At 30.2% G+C, this 15,277-nt stretch overlaps 1 protein-coding gene across 1 annotated transcript in view; it reads right to left on the bottom strand.

Moving 5' to 3' along the window:
- Positions 1 to 1,254: 1,254 nt before the first annotated feature.
- Positions 1,255 to 15,277, bottom strand: part of LOC148600785 (uncharacterized) — a 29,401-nt gene continuing 15,378 nt past the window's right edge. Inside the window, exon 13 of the mRNA XM_088556608.1 lies at positions 1,255 to 13,628. Coding sequence (XP_088412734.1) covers positions 13,594 to 13,628 — 35 coding nt within the window. The 3' untranslated portion in view covers positions 1,255 to 13,593. The remainder of the gene's footprint in view (positions 13,629 to 15,277) is intronic.

The raw sequence follows: 15,277 nt of genomic DNA, 5'->3' as shown, positions 1-15,277 counted from the left end.
TAAGATTCACTATAAGTGACATCACTACCATGATCTTCACAGTTAACATGTACATCTCATACTGTGATTTTCATCAAATCCTGAAGAATTTTCTTCAAATCTTCATCATGTTCATGTAAAAGCATTTTGGTAGGTTGGAATTTGAATTGAGAAAGGATTTGAGGAAATTCTCTATTTGAGATTTTTTATGAAACCAGCCCCTGATCTCACATTGTACTGGCAAGTATGGCCTCTTGGACATTGGTAAATTCTTTTCATCTTATTTGTTTGATTTTTGTTGATATGTTTTCATATTCAGTTGATGCCGAGTTGATTCTGTAGTTAATGAGGTGTCCAGATGATACAAAGGGAAAAGATCATCCTTTGCCAAAAATAATAAGAAATCATTTTATGTGGCTAAAATTGAAATTTATGATTTATTATTTAAAGGAGATGTAGTATGAACTCAGTATGAGAACACAGTTTGTTCCCACTGAAATGCCAGTTTGGATGAATTAAAGTGTGTATTCATGCCTGAGAGTATGGTTTCTATATTTCAACTTACTACACCTTTTTTGTTGTCATGTGATCAAGCTAAATTTCACAACAACCATTGCATATGTATATTTTTATAGCTAAATCTTCCATTCAATTGGATGGATGACCTTATGTTGTATGTTATGCTTATTTTCATTCAATGATCATAAACAGTTTTAGAGAAGAAAATTTTCAAAGTTGCACATGTGAAAAATGCCAGTGGAGTCTGAGTTGCTCATTTGCTTTTGTTACTTTGTATGTATGATTTTAGTTACTTTATGTTCTTTGTTGTGTATGTCTGTGTTCCATGTCTGGTCTTTGTCCCTGGATTACATTCTTTTGATTACCGCTATAACCTTAGTTCCCTTGATTACTCTTATAAGGCCATATCAAACCTAATTTTTTGTACTTAAAAATTGGCTGCATTAATTTATGACAGCACTTCTCACTTAAAGATAACTTTTTCCACAGGTTTTTGTGTTACTAGTCCAAAAACAGAAAATCACCTCATTTTATAAAATAAAGTCCCATAACTAAAAAAAATAAACAAAAATGGAAATTAACAAATTCAAAAGTGAGCTCCCATCAATTAAATGAAACAATTCACCTGCAGTTTCATAAAAAATGGTTATTGTGTGAAGTTTGAACAAGACTGGAGGGACAGATGGATACACATTGGTATACCATAAAATGTCCCATTGTAAAAGACGGGCATATATCTGAATTAAACTAAGACAGTTTTTATTATACACATCAATTTATTTTAAACAAAAATAGAAATAAGAACTGTAGAACACACATTATGGATTTCAAAGCTTACTGTTTAATGTCAGGAACGATCTCAAGTCTTTCCATGAAAACAAAACATGAAATAGTTAATTCATCCCAACTGAAATAAATTGTTTGGCTCTTTAGTTACATTTATAGTAACACATATAAATTCAGAGCTTTAGTCCTTTAGTACATAAAGAATTTGTGGTATTAAGTCATTATTTTTGACTGGCAATTATATTAAGAAAGCACCAAAAGCATTAACAGTATAAAGGAGGAGGTTCGGTAAGGCCCTATTTTGGCCCTAGTATTCAATGTTTTTAAAAGATTTGTTTTAGTCTATACTATATGTAGTTAGTTTACTTGAAAGGATAATGAATGTAGTAAATACATCTCAGCAGATTACGGCAATATTATAAATGTTTTAGACCTAATAGCAGTCAAAATTAACACATATTAGTGAAATCTTCAGTTTTGTTGCATTTTAGCACAAATTTTTCAATGGTTTTTGCCTGAAACAGGAGTGGCCCCATCCGTGTTTATCCAAAATATTGACATATATGTTCTATCTTACAATACTACACAATATATAGATATATATAAAGATCAAGAATAAACATGCATGCAGTCACATTTTTTTTTCACAAAAACTGTCAAAAATAAGCTGAAATATTGAGATTTTATGGATTTTTCATCATTACAGCAATTTTGTTAGTACTACAATGACGAGATGCTTTTTGTTATGGCCTAAATCTTACTGAACTAGCTGGTGTAGACACTTGTGTGTACAAAACGATAAAAATCTTTTTTGAACAATTTCTAATTTAGAGGCCAAAATTGGCCATAACTGAACCTTCTCCTATTAGGTATACATTTAAAAATCCTAACTAATTAACTTCATGCTTTGCAAATAATACTTATTTTTTATCAAATCTAATGAGTTTTTTCATGAATTAAATAAAAATCTTCAGGAACTTTAAAGAACCAATGCAGAAATTCTCTTCATATCATTTCAAAACTCTACCTAAATGTCTTCTTTAAATCTGTGGCTGACATCTTGAAGCTTCTTTCATGCTATACATTTTCTAATATCAGGGGCAATTACTCTTACTGTATAAATATCTTTTTCTACCAGAATTGTACTTGGTATTTCATTGAATGGTCAGCAAAAATCTATTTCAGTTCAAAGCTATTAATTTAAAAAGAGTATCTGAAAATAGGGTCAACTAAGTAAAATTTGTGAAGCACAAATCTAATGTTATATTTATATATTTTAGATTATTTGTATTGGTTGAAATTAGTCACAATATATAAATGAAAAGCATATGAACTTCATTATAATTACCATCTGGCTAAGTATACACTTAAACTTGATTCAGTTATTGTATATAAAGTTTTAAAAATACATAGATGAATATTTAAGCATGAAGATGAACAACATTCATTTCAATTCCATACAATACGTAAGTTAGACATTATATATTGAAACGGATATTAACATTAAAAAAATAATAAATGAATGTACAATAAAACTTTCTCCCCAACATTATATAACATGACAGTGGGGTATCAAGAATTTCCAAAAATAGTGGGGTGGGTGGCGGATTTCTATACATTCAACCAAAATAATTTAGAATAAGGAGACCTAGACCCTCTTGATCCACCCATGTACTATATTATTTCCTATCTTTTACAATAATCACGTTATGAAATCCATTTTTCAAATGGCATACTTGAAGCACAATTATTTTGAAATTTCTTGAACCAATCTCCCTACTGGTACGCATACTGTATTGTGCTTTTACAAAATATTGGGGAAATGACAATAAAACAAGAAGCCAGTTCATTCATCCCCCTCAGACGAAAGCATGACACTGTATTAACAGATATAATCTAGGTGATTCCATGTATAAGGTAATGAATTTTAAGCAGAATAAACATTTGAGGCAGAACATTTGCTGGCAAGCAAATATTTACAACATTACAAAGATCCTATTTATTGTACTTTCATGAAAAATCATATTTTAGCCATATTTTATTAAATTGATCTATGGGAAAAGCATAATTTGTGGTCAAAACTATGTGGAATCATCTCTGATAACACTCATTAAAACAGGTGTTTATTAATCCCCAAACAGAAAGGACAAATTTTCTATAGACTACCACCTAGGATTCTGCTTAACTATATCAACTCTATATAAGCACCTCACTTTTCTTTCGAACGAAAGAATTTAGAAATATTATTAAAATGAAACAAAATTAACAGTGAGACCAAATAAAGAGGTATAAAACCAGAGGACACAGTGTAAGTAAAACCAGGACACAATGTAACTAAAACCACAACATTCTAGGTAAAACCAGGACAATTTGTAAATAAAATCAAGACAAAATGTAAGTATAACTAGAACAAAATGTAAGTAAAACCAGGACAAAAAGTGAGTAAATCCTGTACAAAGTGTACAATGCAAGTAAAACAATGGGAGTAAAACTAAGACACAACGTTAGTACAACCAGGACAAATTGTACGTAAAACTAAGACACAATGTTAGTACAACCAAGACAAATTGTATGTAAAACTAAGACACAAATTGAGTAACATTATTAATTCAATGATTTTGATTATTGACAAGCACAAGTCTTAAAGATAATGGCAATAATATTTAAGGGGTACAAAAGTACAAATATCTGAAGCTGTGTTCTACATAAGCATGACAATTTATGACAGCACCTGTGATATTAACTAATTATAAATAACATACCGGTACCTCAGTTTGACTTTTATAAGCCGTAGAGCTTTATAATCAATGTGAATTACTTCCTTTTAAAATTTATTAAAATTTCAAAATATTAAAATCAATTTTGCATCTTTTACCATAACAACATCAACATGTAAAAAATCTGTTATATAGGGTTTGACAAGGGAATAGCAGTCCCCAGTTAACTGTTACCTCTCCTGTCAACTGTAGTCCAAATTCCTGCTTCCTGACATCCCCACTCCCACAAACCACTCCCAAACTCCAGGGTTCTATCCCCCTGTCCACCAGTCAAAATTAGACATAGCTTACAAAATTATTCCGTTACTTTTAATCCATATTCAGAGATTAACCTTGAATCTGCTTTACTGAAGCTTATGTATCCTCAAAATACTGTATAGCAGGTTATCTTTGTGGGTGTAAAATTTGGCAATTTTTAGGCAAAAAGATAAACGAAAAATTTTTGCATTCCTAATTTTGGCAAATTCTAAGTGGTGCTTAATGTTCTTGACCATGTGTAAATATTTTGCAAAATTTATTTTGGCATTTTTAGCCAGACTGCTAAAATACACAAAAATTAGTAGCCCATGAAAATAACCTGCAAAATGGAAAAAAATATTGTATTATACAACTACTTATGGAAAACAAAATTAGGTACATGTGTATTCATTTTTAACAACACTTATCACAAAAACACAACAAAGTCATGAAGTTTCTATTGCAAGTCATCTGGAAAGACATAGCTTGTAAAATATAACTATAGACAAAAACACAAAGAAAACAAAAACAAAACAAAAATGTGAAAGACAAAAATAAAATGTAAGGTCGTGAAATAGTTCAAATAAAATCTGTAGTACTGGTAGTCATTTTTCTGTTTCTATATAAAGCATTTTTCACAGAGATAAACATTTTGGTTTGTCAGTAGCTTTTAATGATTTTGTCAAATCAAATATGGAAATATGTTGTGACATTTTTGTCAGTCCAAAAACTTGTTTCCTATCCAATCAAAAAGCAAAGTATAGCCATTGGTAGAGTACCTGAACCGATCAGTGCAACAAAAATTGTGATGGGTCATCAATCACTGATCAGTCATCAATCTGTCAAACCAAACCATTAAACAAGTGACTGGTTTTCATTGTTTTCTTTGTCAATTTTACACATATTTACATCATGCAATAGATTTAAACATCAATTTTTATCTTCATTTCACATTTATTTTATCTTATACAGATAATCTGTCATTTTACATAACAAAACTGCAATCGGATGGGTCAGTGGTGATCAATTATCAATCAGTCAGCAGTCATCGATTCATCAAGTTGCTGCATGCATTGCTTCAAGGACTGTATAAAAACTAACAAAATTCAGGGCAACCTTACATACAAAACATTGAGTACATCTGAATGCACTATAATATAAAAACCATACACACAAAAAAAAACGACAATAATAAAAAAAATCATCAAACTTTCACCCTCACTTGTCCTAACACTTATATGTCTATGGTAGTCTAAATGAGATTAAAATACATGTACATCAATAAACCATTATTTTTGAAATTTTGAAAAACTGAATTTTTCTTGATCATTAATAAATATTGGTGATATAAAATGTTTAGTAAAATTTAAAACAGATCTTGTAAACTCTTAAAATTTGCTTCAGCCAGCAATGAATTTGACAAAGCTATAAAGAATACAATTTTTCCCATTTGTTCTAAAATGTTTAAGAAATTTGTGATTATGTAGTTTTTTTTACTACATGTATGTTGTATTTTTGGCAAAATGTAATGGAGAACAAAGAGGGTGGACAGATGGATTGATAACACATTTTTACAAAGCTACTACAAAAGACAATCTGTAAACTAATGGTTTAGACAAAGATGGCCGACATTTCAGTCATACAATGGTAGGCATGTGCAAAATGATTGAGGATGGCCTAGATCATAAAATCAACTTTGTCAGAAGTTACCTTTAAAACCTATTATCTTAAGGTTGAAATTTATTTAAGTTGTTGTTCCATATGGCCATTCAAAAATACTTCTTTAAAAAATATGTCCAGACCTCAGCTATCTATGTTAATATAACCAAATTTAAACATGGGTGTGTCATTTTGAATATCAGCATTGTTGTTGAACACAAGGTTTTGTTTTCAAAGAAAGAACACATTCAACTAAATTATATTCAAAACAAAGACATAAATGACTATGTCTATTTTCTGGACTGAATTTGTTTAAAAAATAAACATACCCCATTCCTAATCAAAAGGTAATTGTGGGGTAAGCAAGTATAAATAGCATTAAACCATCCTACAAAGTTTCAGCAAAATACGATCACAAGCTTACGAGGAGTTGCACCAACAAACTACAATATTTCAGCAAAATTAGACTACTGGTGCTAGAAATGTGACAACAGCTTATTACAAAGCTTTTGGTCCATTGCTTAAACATATAGGTTTTTTCTTGTTGTTACATTTTGCAATAAAATCTTGGTTGATATTTTCTTTTAAGGGGAGTTCTGAAGATCTACTGGCAACAGATAGTAACAAACAAAGAAGTAAGGGCAAGGGTGGGAATGGAAAAGATCAGCACTGCTATTAGAAGAAGAATGTGGAAATGGTTCAGACATATTCTTAAAAAGAGAAAATACAAAGCACCAAAAAGGAAAACGAAAGAGAGAAACCAAAGGAAACATGGAGGAAACTACAGAATGAGAAAGGAAAGATCTGGGATTTCACTAATAGATATCTGCAACCAGAGTAGCAGAGGACAGGAACATATGGCGAGGACTTGTAAATGCCCAATTTTTCTTCTGGTGAAACAGAAATAAATCACATTAGTCTTGTTGTTACATTAAAGATCTATTCTAGACCATCCTCATAAGTCCATTTTAAATGGAGATGTTATATAAGTAAAGCTCTTATTTTACAAAGCATTATAACATGTGCAGATGTATTATGTACATGTGTACAATTGTTACAAGTGCATACATAAAAATACATGTACATGTAGAAGGCAATGTTTACAAGTTTACTTCCACCAAGACTTTAAGTGGAATATAGCACATGGTACACTATGTGTGTATATATATATAACATGGTGGACTTTGTTTAAATTCAACAACATTAGATAATTTGTGAAAATAATCCAAATTTATTGTTGGACACAATCAAGGGGAGATAATATGAATATTGCATCAAGATCAATATGCAAAAAACCTTTATTTACATTATTTCACATTTTTAAGCATGCTTCCATTGTTTTTTTTTTTTTTCTTTTGCATAGTGATGGCTATTTCAAAGATATGCAGAACATGAAGGCATTAAAAATTACACCGTTGAATCTATAACAAAAAGAACTGTATTTTACAATGTAATATAATTTAAATCAAACCTTTTATGTGACTTTGCTACAATCTGTTCAATAATATCAAACTGCTTGAGGACTTAACTATGAACAGATCGTAGAAGATTTAATCCTAAATAGAATGGCAATTTTTCTGCCGACTGATGACTCAGATGAATTCATCAAGTCCAAAGACAAACAACTCTGTTAAAGTATAACATATGCCTATTCCTCCTTTATCAACCTCTTCAACACTAAAAAAAAAACAAAAAATGGAAAGCAAAAAAAAAAATCAAAACAAGGTTCCTTTAAAAAAAAATGCTATTAAAATCCATAAAAATCCTTCAGAGAGTTTTTGAGTTCTTGTACAGTGTGTGAACAGACACGGGTATATTTTATCAAGTCTATAATAATATGGACATATACTAAACTGCAAAACTTGTTAGAAGGTAAAACTTCACATTTGTGGTGTGAATAACCCTAGAGTTATGACTGTTTTATGTTAAATAGCCTGACAGATTTCAGTACTACACTGGACCTTCATCAGAGGTGAAAGATAGCAAAACTGGTTTGTATTTGCATGGTTCATAAATTTAATTTCAAGTTTACAGCACAATTTATTTTCAGGCATTATCAAACAGGAAGTAATATGATCTTAAATAAAACCAATGCAAACTTTCCCCTTTATGACTTTTTTTTTTAACCACACAACAAGCTGGATTAATTTTACAAATTATCTTCATCAATATTTACATTTAATCATTATACTGTTGTTAATAAAAACATGATATTATTTTGTATTTACATATTCATTTGCACATAGTTCTATAAACATGTTGGTTTTATAGTTATATGGTGTTGTAACTCTTCATATTAATGATCAAAACAAATCTCTGAAAATATAGATAATAAAATGTCACTATATTCTTCGTCAAAAAGGTCTATTTTAGAGTCTGTAATGACTTGTGCTGCTCATCTTTGTAGAACACAAAAACACTAAAAATAGACAGTATTGCAAAACAAATCTCATATCATATATGGAGATTAAAACAGACTCAAACTCCAAATTACCATGTTAGTCCAAAAACAGTATTATAACAATAAGAAACAGATGTGCAGGGAAATTTCTCATGGAGAAAAAACTCAAAACTTTAAATGCTGAAAGAAGAAATACAAATGGCCAAAGTTATGTAACAGTAAAACATGATACCCCTTTGCTCAGCCAATAGCACTACTTCATTAAGTCCACTGAGTATTTTCTAGATTATGGAGCATGGACTTGCAGTTAAGGGGTCCAGGATTTGATACCTGACAACTGCACCTTGAGTGATTTATACAGTGTGTCATGCTCATCTTCAACAGTAATATTGCTTAATCCACTGTTTTCATTTTATTTTTTAGGTAAAATAATTCTTTTTTAATAATGCACAATGACTTGACTTTTGGTTTTTCATCAGTCCTTACATTAGAAATGAATTTTTTTTTATTCTTTTTCCTGTATAGTGGTGTGTATATTATTGTAAAATATTTATATGCTGAAACACAATGTATTGATAACAATAAGAAAGGACTCCATATATGGTAATATCTAGTTAATATAGAATTTAGATGTTTTCAAGGTTCAGTTAATTCAGGTTTCTTGTACAAGACCTGCAGTATGAGTATAAAGTGTGGTTTCTCTGTGTCAAAGCATGAAAAGTGCAAACTTTCATGGACAAAGATTTACTCAGCTACAATGGAAATGCAAGCTGGCAGAAAGTTACATGGATAATGTAATTTGGAGTCTCAGTACTGTTTGCATTGTACTAAATAAATTACGTGCCAACATTAATAATCCTCAGTCAATTATTCACAAATGCTTCATTTTTTATGGACAACTTTTAGAATAAATTACATGAATCAGGAGGAAAATATATAATTCATATTCATTTTGAAAGTTGGCCATTAAACCATAATATCATGTACAACTATAGATTGTACTTTGATCATTATATTGTCATTAGCTTTTGGGCAATTTGTCACATTTTTGTCACATTGCTTTGGTCATTCCAGGAGAATTTGGCCATACCAGGAGTATTTGGCCATATTCAAATAGTGTAGATATTTGATTGAGGATGAATTTTACACTATCAATTCAGAAACTATCACATAATTAAGAGTTACAAAAGAAATCTTTATCATTTTAAAAATGGAGGGGAAAATATATCATTAAAAATTTTAAAAATGTTACTCAATCTGGAAGTTCTACTTGAATGCCAAAAAAAAAAGAAATAATTATTATTATTTTTTTTGTAAAAACTGTAATTTTCATACACCATGGTTAGTCAAGCCCTGTACATTATTTTTGAAAAATTGTGTCTCCCTAAACCCAAAGTAATAAAAAAATTTATTTTTTAAATTCTGGACAGATTTTGCCTTCCAGTGCAAACAAGGTTTTACTTCCGTGTAATGGGAAAGGCTGAGTAGTTTCGATTGCCATGAAACAATTTGCAAAAGTTTCTGAATTGACAAAATGTTGGTCAGAATGCTGCCTCACACAATGATAGTACCACTATGTTGGTCAGAATGCTGCTTCACACAATGATATTACCACTATATATATATATAAACAGATAAAGTAATAATAACCAAAAAATATGGCTGCCTCACAGAGATTATATATCAATACAATTAAAAAGTAAAAAAAAGACAAGATTTAAAAGCACATACATTTTGGAAAAAGTGTTAAGTAGTAGTCCTTGTAAGAATCATGCAAAATTCTGTAAAAATGTGATACACCTAAAAAAAAAGCTACATATATTTATTTTTGATATGAAGTTGATTTATGGGTCTATATTATGAAATGTATAATTATTTATTCAAATCTACCTGCTCTTACGAGATAATCCACATTGAAAATCTAGTAGATTCTATTGTATTTGGGTGTCATTTACAGAGTTACCTCCCTTAATTTTGAAATCTACAGTGCATTCTATATAATTTTTATCTCCTAAGAACATGGGTTACATGAAAAACCAAATGTTAATTTCTGTTTACTATGGCATTTCAAACAAAATATCAAAAATAAAAATATGTAGGCATTTTACCCATGAACCACATTTTGCATAATTCTTAGCTGTAGTATTACTTAAGGCATCAACTTTTAGATTCTGACTTACAAATTAAAGGATAAAAACTGGCACATTGAACATTGATGGGTCGGTGGACAACACAGTTTTGTTAAGACATAAATTATTAACATGACAGTGATGGCTGTTAATGGCATACCTGTTAATCATGTAACATAAGATAGGAGACTCCCTAAAAATAAATAAATATGTTAAGAATCTCTGACATAAAAATGTAAGATTTGTAGGAAATTCTTTGTTAAAATTCCAATATTTTCTGTGAAAAATACTAAAATTGAATTTTTGCATAAAGTAAAAGTAAACATTTTCCACATGAGACTGTATCAATGGGGGATGTTTCAGAGGTTAACAGGTATGTACTTGTAAAAATAAAAATTCAATTATCAATTGTAGTTAAGTAGGTAACAAGATGAAAAAGGGGTGAAGTGGTGGGATTTGTGTGTGCTTAAGGAAAGGGATGAAAACTATGCAATGAAAAAATGCCAATAGTATTCAAGAATTTGAATACATTTAACACACGTTTTTGATGAAATGGCCCTTTCTAAAATAAGTTACTTTAAATATTCAAAATATACATGTAATGTGTAAAACAAAGAGTAATAACAAAAATCTGACATGAAAAAAGTCCAGATCAGTACCTGTGATCAATGAATATGAAAATCGTCGTCAAAATCATTTAGGTCAAGTCTGACCAAATCTAAATAAATGTACTGCCTCTTTCATCAAACTGAAGATATCTGCAGCAAAAAATCATTTTTTGCAAAACTTCTTTTTTAACAATTCAATCACATAACACATTAAAATTTTACTGGTAATTACAAAATCTGCCATGTAGGATAACTTAAGGTTGAATATAAAATGCACAGACAAATCTAAATAGCTATGATATTACATTGTAATAGGAGGAGGAACATAAGACTTTTAAAAGAATCTGTTAATTATGAAACAATAGGGCTTGTAAGTCACATTCTCAATTTAGTTTTGATCCAGAATGTTTACTGTTGGATGCATTCTGTACGAAGGACCCATTGTATTTAGTTTGACTACTTCTGGGTACATCATTAAGATGTAAAGTATTAGAATTTTCTATTTTGTGCTCTTAACAAACTTATTTTAAAATCTACTCACCAAATGCTCATATTTTCATTATTGCATTAACCCATAAAACGGTTTTCATTGATGAAATTGTACTCTTTCATTTATACGCAACCACAATTTTTTGAGTGGGATTGAAGGACCCATTCTCGTGACATTATGTGGGATGAGACTTACAAGCCCTATTAATAGATAGAACACAGTCAATAAATATAAACATCCTCGTCAACATACATCTGATTTGTGATAGTACATTTTTGTATGATTTGTGATAGTACATTTTTGTATGATTTGTGATAGTACATTTTTGTATGGTTTGTGATAGTACATTTTTGTATGATTTGTGATAGTACATTTTTGTATGGTTTGTCAACTAGTACAGTTTACTACACTAATACATTTACATTAGCAAATACACAGGAAAAATTGCAACATATATTATTCATATACATGTACTTTGTAAAAACACGTTTAGGACTAACAGGTTAATTGCTATGGTTACGATTGTCTTTTTCATAGGATTTAATACATTAAAAGGGCAAGTTTCATATATTTCTTTAACATTTGTCGCATGTGTTTTTTTTTTATGCACAAAGCAAAAAATTTCATACTGGTCCCAAACATATGTTTCCATACACCAGAGAACGTTTGAAAAAACATATGTTGCATATTTTTTCTGGTGAAAATACAACAATAAATTTTGCACCTTATACAGTTAAAGCTATTAAATCTAAGTCATAAATGGAAAAGAAATAAAGTAAAAGCCATTTTTTTTTAATAAATCAGATGAAAATCATAAACATTTGGATGAGTTATCACCCTTTTCAACTTCATCAATTTCCCATTCAAAACTTTATGTTTTTCCCCTCAATAAAATGCATCTTTTCTTGTTGTTTTTAATAAATCTGTAATATCATTACTATAGCAATATAGCACAAATTTCAAAATCATGTCATAGATATTTCTGTAAATAAGAATTGCCGAGAAAAGGCTGTGTATATTTTGCTAACACTAACACCACACATTTACAAGACTAAATTGCACAACTAATGCTTTAAGCAAATAAATATGTGCATGACGTAGATTTATACAAAATAGGAAATCTCGCACATTTGGTTAATAGTAAAATCCTAAATTTTACATTTTTTTGCCATCAGACAAAAGGTTTTCTCAATTAAAAAATAAATAAAAATAAGGTGATTCCTCCACATTTTGTTGCTTCAAGTGAAAATAAAACATTAATTCATTTAATTGACTATAAAAACACAATTTTTCTACAATAATAATTTTTTAATCTAATTGATGGTAAAAACTTCTAGACTAAGTCGTCCAGTAACTAGGTAAATTGTATTTCAAAACAATTTTAAGATTAGTTACCATATCACCAAGTTGTACTTTCAGTAATAAAAAAAAAAAGATTAGTCACTGATGACTTATTTCTAAAATGATTCTACAGTTAAATATTTGATGTTAGCTGGACCTTCAAAACAAATGTTAATGTCTAATTCTCACAAATACATAAGGGAAATCAAACTCTATTGATGTAAAAATTATTGCACGAGATCTTAATAAATCTATTTGTGAATACTGATGCACAACTGGAACACAATTTTCATCTCAAACTAAAATTAAAATATTATGAGCTTGAATGATTAGTAGGTGATGCTTGGAAGACATAAACACCCATCGAAAACAGTCTGTAATACACTGTTTCCAAGGAGACACAGGTTAATAGGTCAAAGGTCAACTTGTCGACTACTCTTAGACACTGGTGATATTACATCCCAACAGCTGTTGTAAAAATCCATCCTTAAGAATAGCTATTAATAGATCAAGAAAGCTAAAAATAAAGATACTATGCAATGCAATCAGATATCAACACATGGCATAAATTTTTCATAGAACCATGTGACAAGCTGATTCACAATTCGTTAAAAGCATATCTCAGAAACAGCGTATTCTCTGTTACAATTTCAGGTTGATCATGATTTTATCCCATTGACTTCTCTGTTGAGCTGGAGGAATCTGTTGAAAAATAAAGGAGATTGATTATAATTAATAGAGGAATTATACTAACACAAATCATTCACATCGGAACTCGGAACAATTCCATGGACCATATAACTAAAACTATCCAAATAAAAACTTGTGAAGCTAAAATGTGCATTGGATGTAAGACGGAATCACACAGAGACTAGTATCAGTTTGAAATTCAACCAGATACTTTAATTTCACCATATATTCTTATTAAAAGCATGCATTTATTCTAAGAAGTATGTTTGCTTGATGTAAAGAAGAAAACATTGTACAAAGCTGTTTAGATATTAGAGATACAGGGATTTCAAAATATATACCTTATAAATGGTAATTTTCATGGAATGAAATTTTTGCAGTTTGGTGATGAAATATATGATTTTATTTTCGCTGAATTTAATTTTTGCAATACCCTACGTGCCAAAAAAATAAATTTGCTGTTTCGTAGTGGAAGAGGAACATACATTATACATAACTTAGATATTCAAATGCATTTATACTTAATCAAGCATATGTACACACAGGTAAGTACAAAAAGTATTTCATCAAAACAACTTTACCAGTATGTAACACACAATAGCAGATGGGAGTGCCAATCTGTCCTTGAGCCTTATATCACTTAATAAGCAGATAATAAAAGATCATTTATAAAAGTGAAAAAATGTTCACTAATCCTTTAATCCAACTGATAAAATGTTTAAGATGTCAAATCATTAATACATGAGCTTGGCATATATAGGATGTCTTTTTACTAACTTTGAAGACATTGTATTAGTGATACCCTTGATTTCCACACAACAGGAAACATAAATATTTAAGGGAACCAGCATTGTTTTATTTTATTTAATAAAACGTGATAGCATGAATTAATACATTATGCAAAGGATTCCTCTATCTGACAAATTGAATAATACAACAAATAAGACAGTGCCATAATGGCAAAACAAGAAATATAGTACAATGATTGTCTTGATGTAGATAAACCCGTATAGTCTGAGGGTAGTAGATATACCCGTATAGTCTGAGGGTAGTAGATATACCCGTATAGTCTGAGGGTAGTAGATATACCCGTATAGTCTGAGGGTAGTAGATATACCCATATAGTCTGAGGGTAGTAGATATACCCATATAGTCTGAGGGTAGTAGATATACCCGTATAGTCTGAGGGTAGTAGATAAACCCATATAGTCTGAGGGTAGTAGATAAACCCATATAGTCTGAGGGTAGTAGATATACCCATATAGTCTGAGGGTAGTAGATATACCCGTATAGTCTGAGGGTAGTAGATATACCCGTATAGTCTGAGGGTAGTAGATATACCCATATAGTCTGAGGGTAGTAGATATACCCGTATAGTCTGAGGGTAGTAGATATACCCATATAGTCTGAGGGTAGTAGATATACCCGTATAGTCTGAGGGTAGTAGATATACCCGTATAGTCTGAGAGTAGTAGATATACCCGTATAGTCTGAGAGTAGTAGATATACCCATATAGCCTGAGGGTATAGCAGTATGTAAGGACATTCGTCATGGATCTCTTATCATGATGAAAGGAATTTATATTTTACAATTTTAATTTTTGCAGCCTTTTGGTACCCACAAAATAACACAAAAATTAGATTGCCAAAAAAATTTCCAC

The sequence above is a fragment of the Perna viridis genome, chromosome 12 (assembly GCF_037379345.1).
Source record: "Perna viridis isolate PV_CMFRI_1.1 ecotype Kerala chromosome 12, ASM3737934v1, whole genome shotgun sequence".
Classification (NCBI taxonomy): Eukaryota; Metazoa; Mollusca; class Bivalvia; order Mytilida; family Mytilidae; genus Perna; species Perna viridis.
Note: the sequence above shows the minus strand (reverse complement) of the source record. Positions and strands in the feature narration are given on the sequence as shown.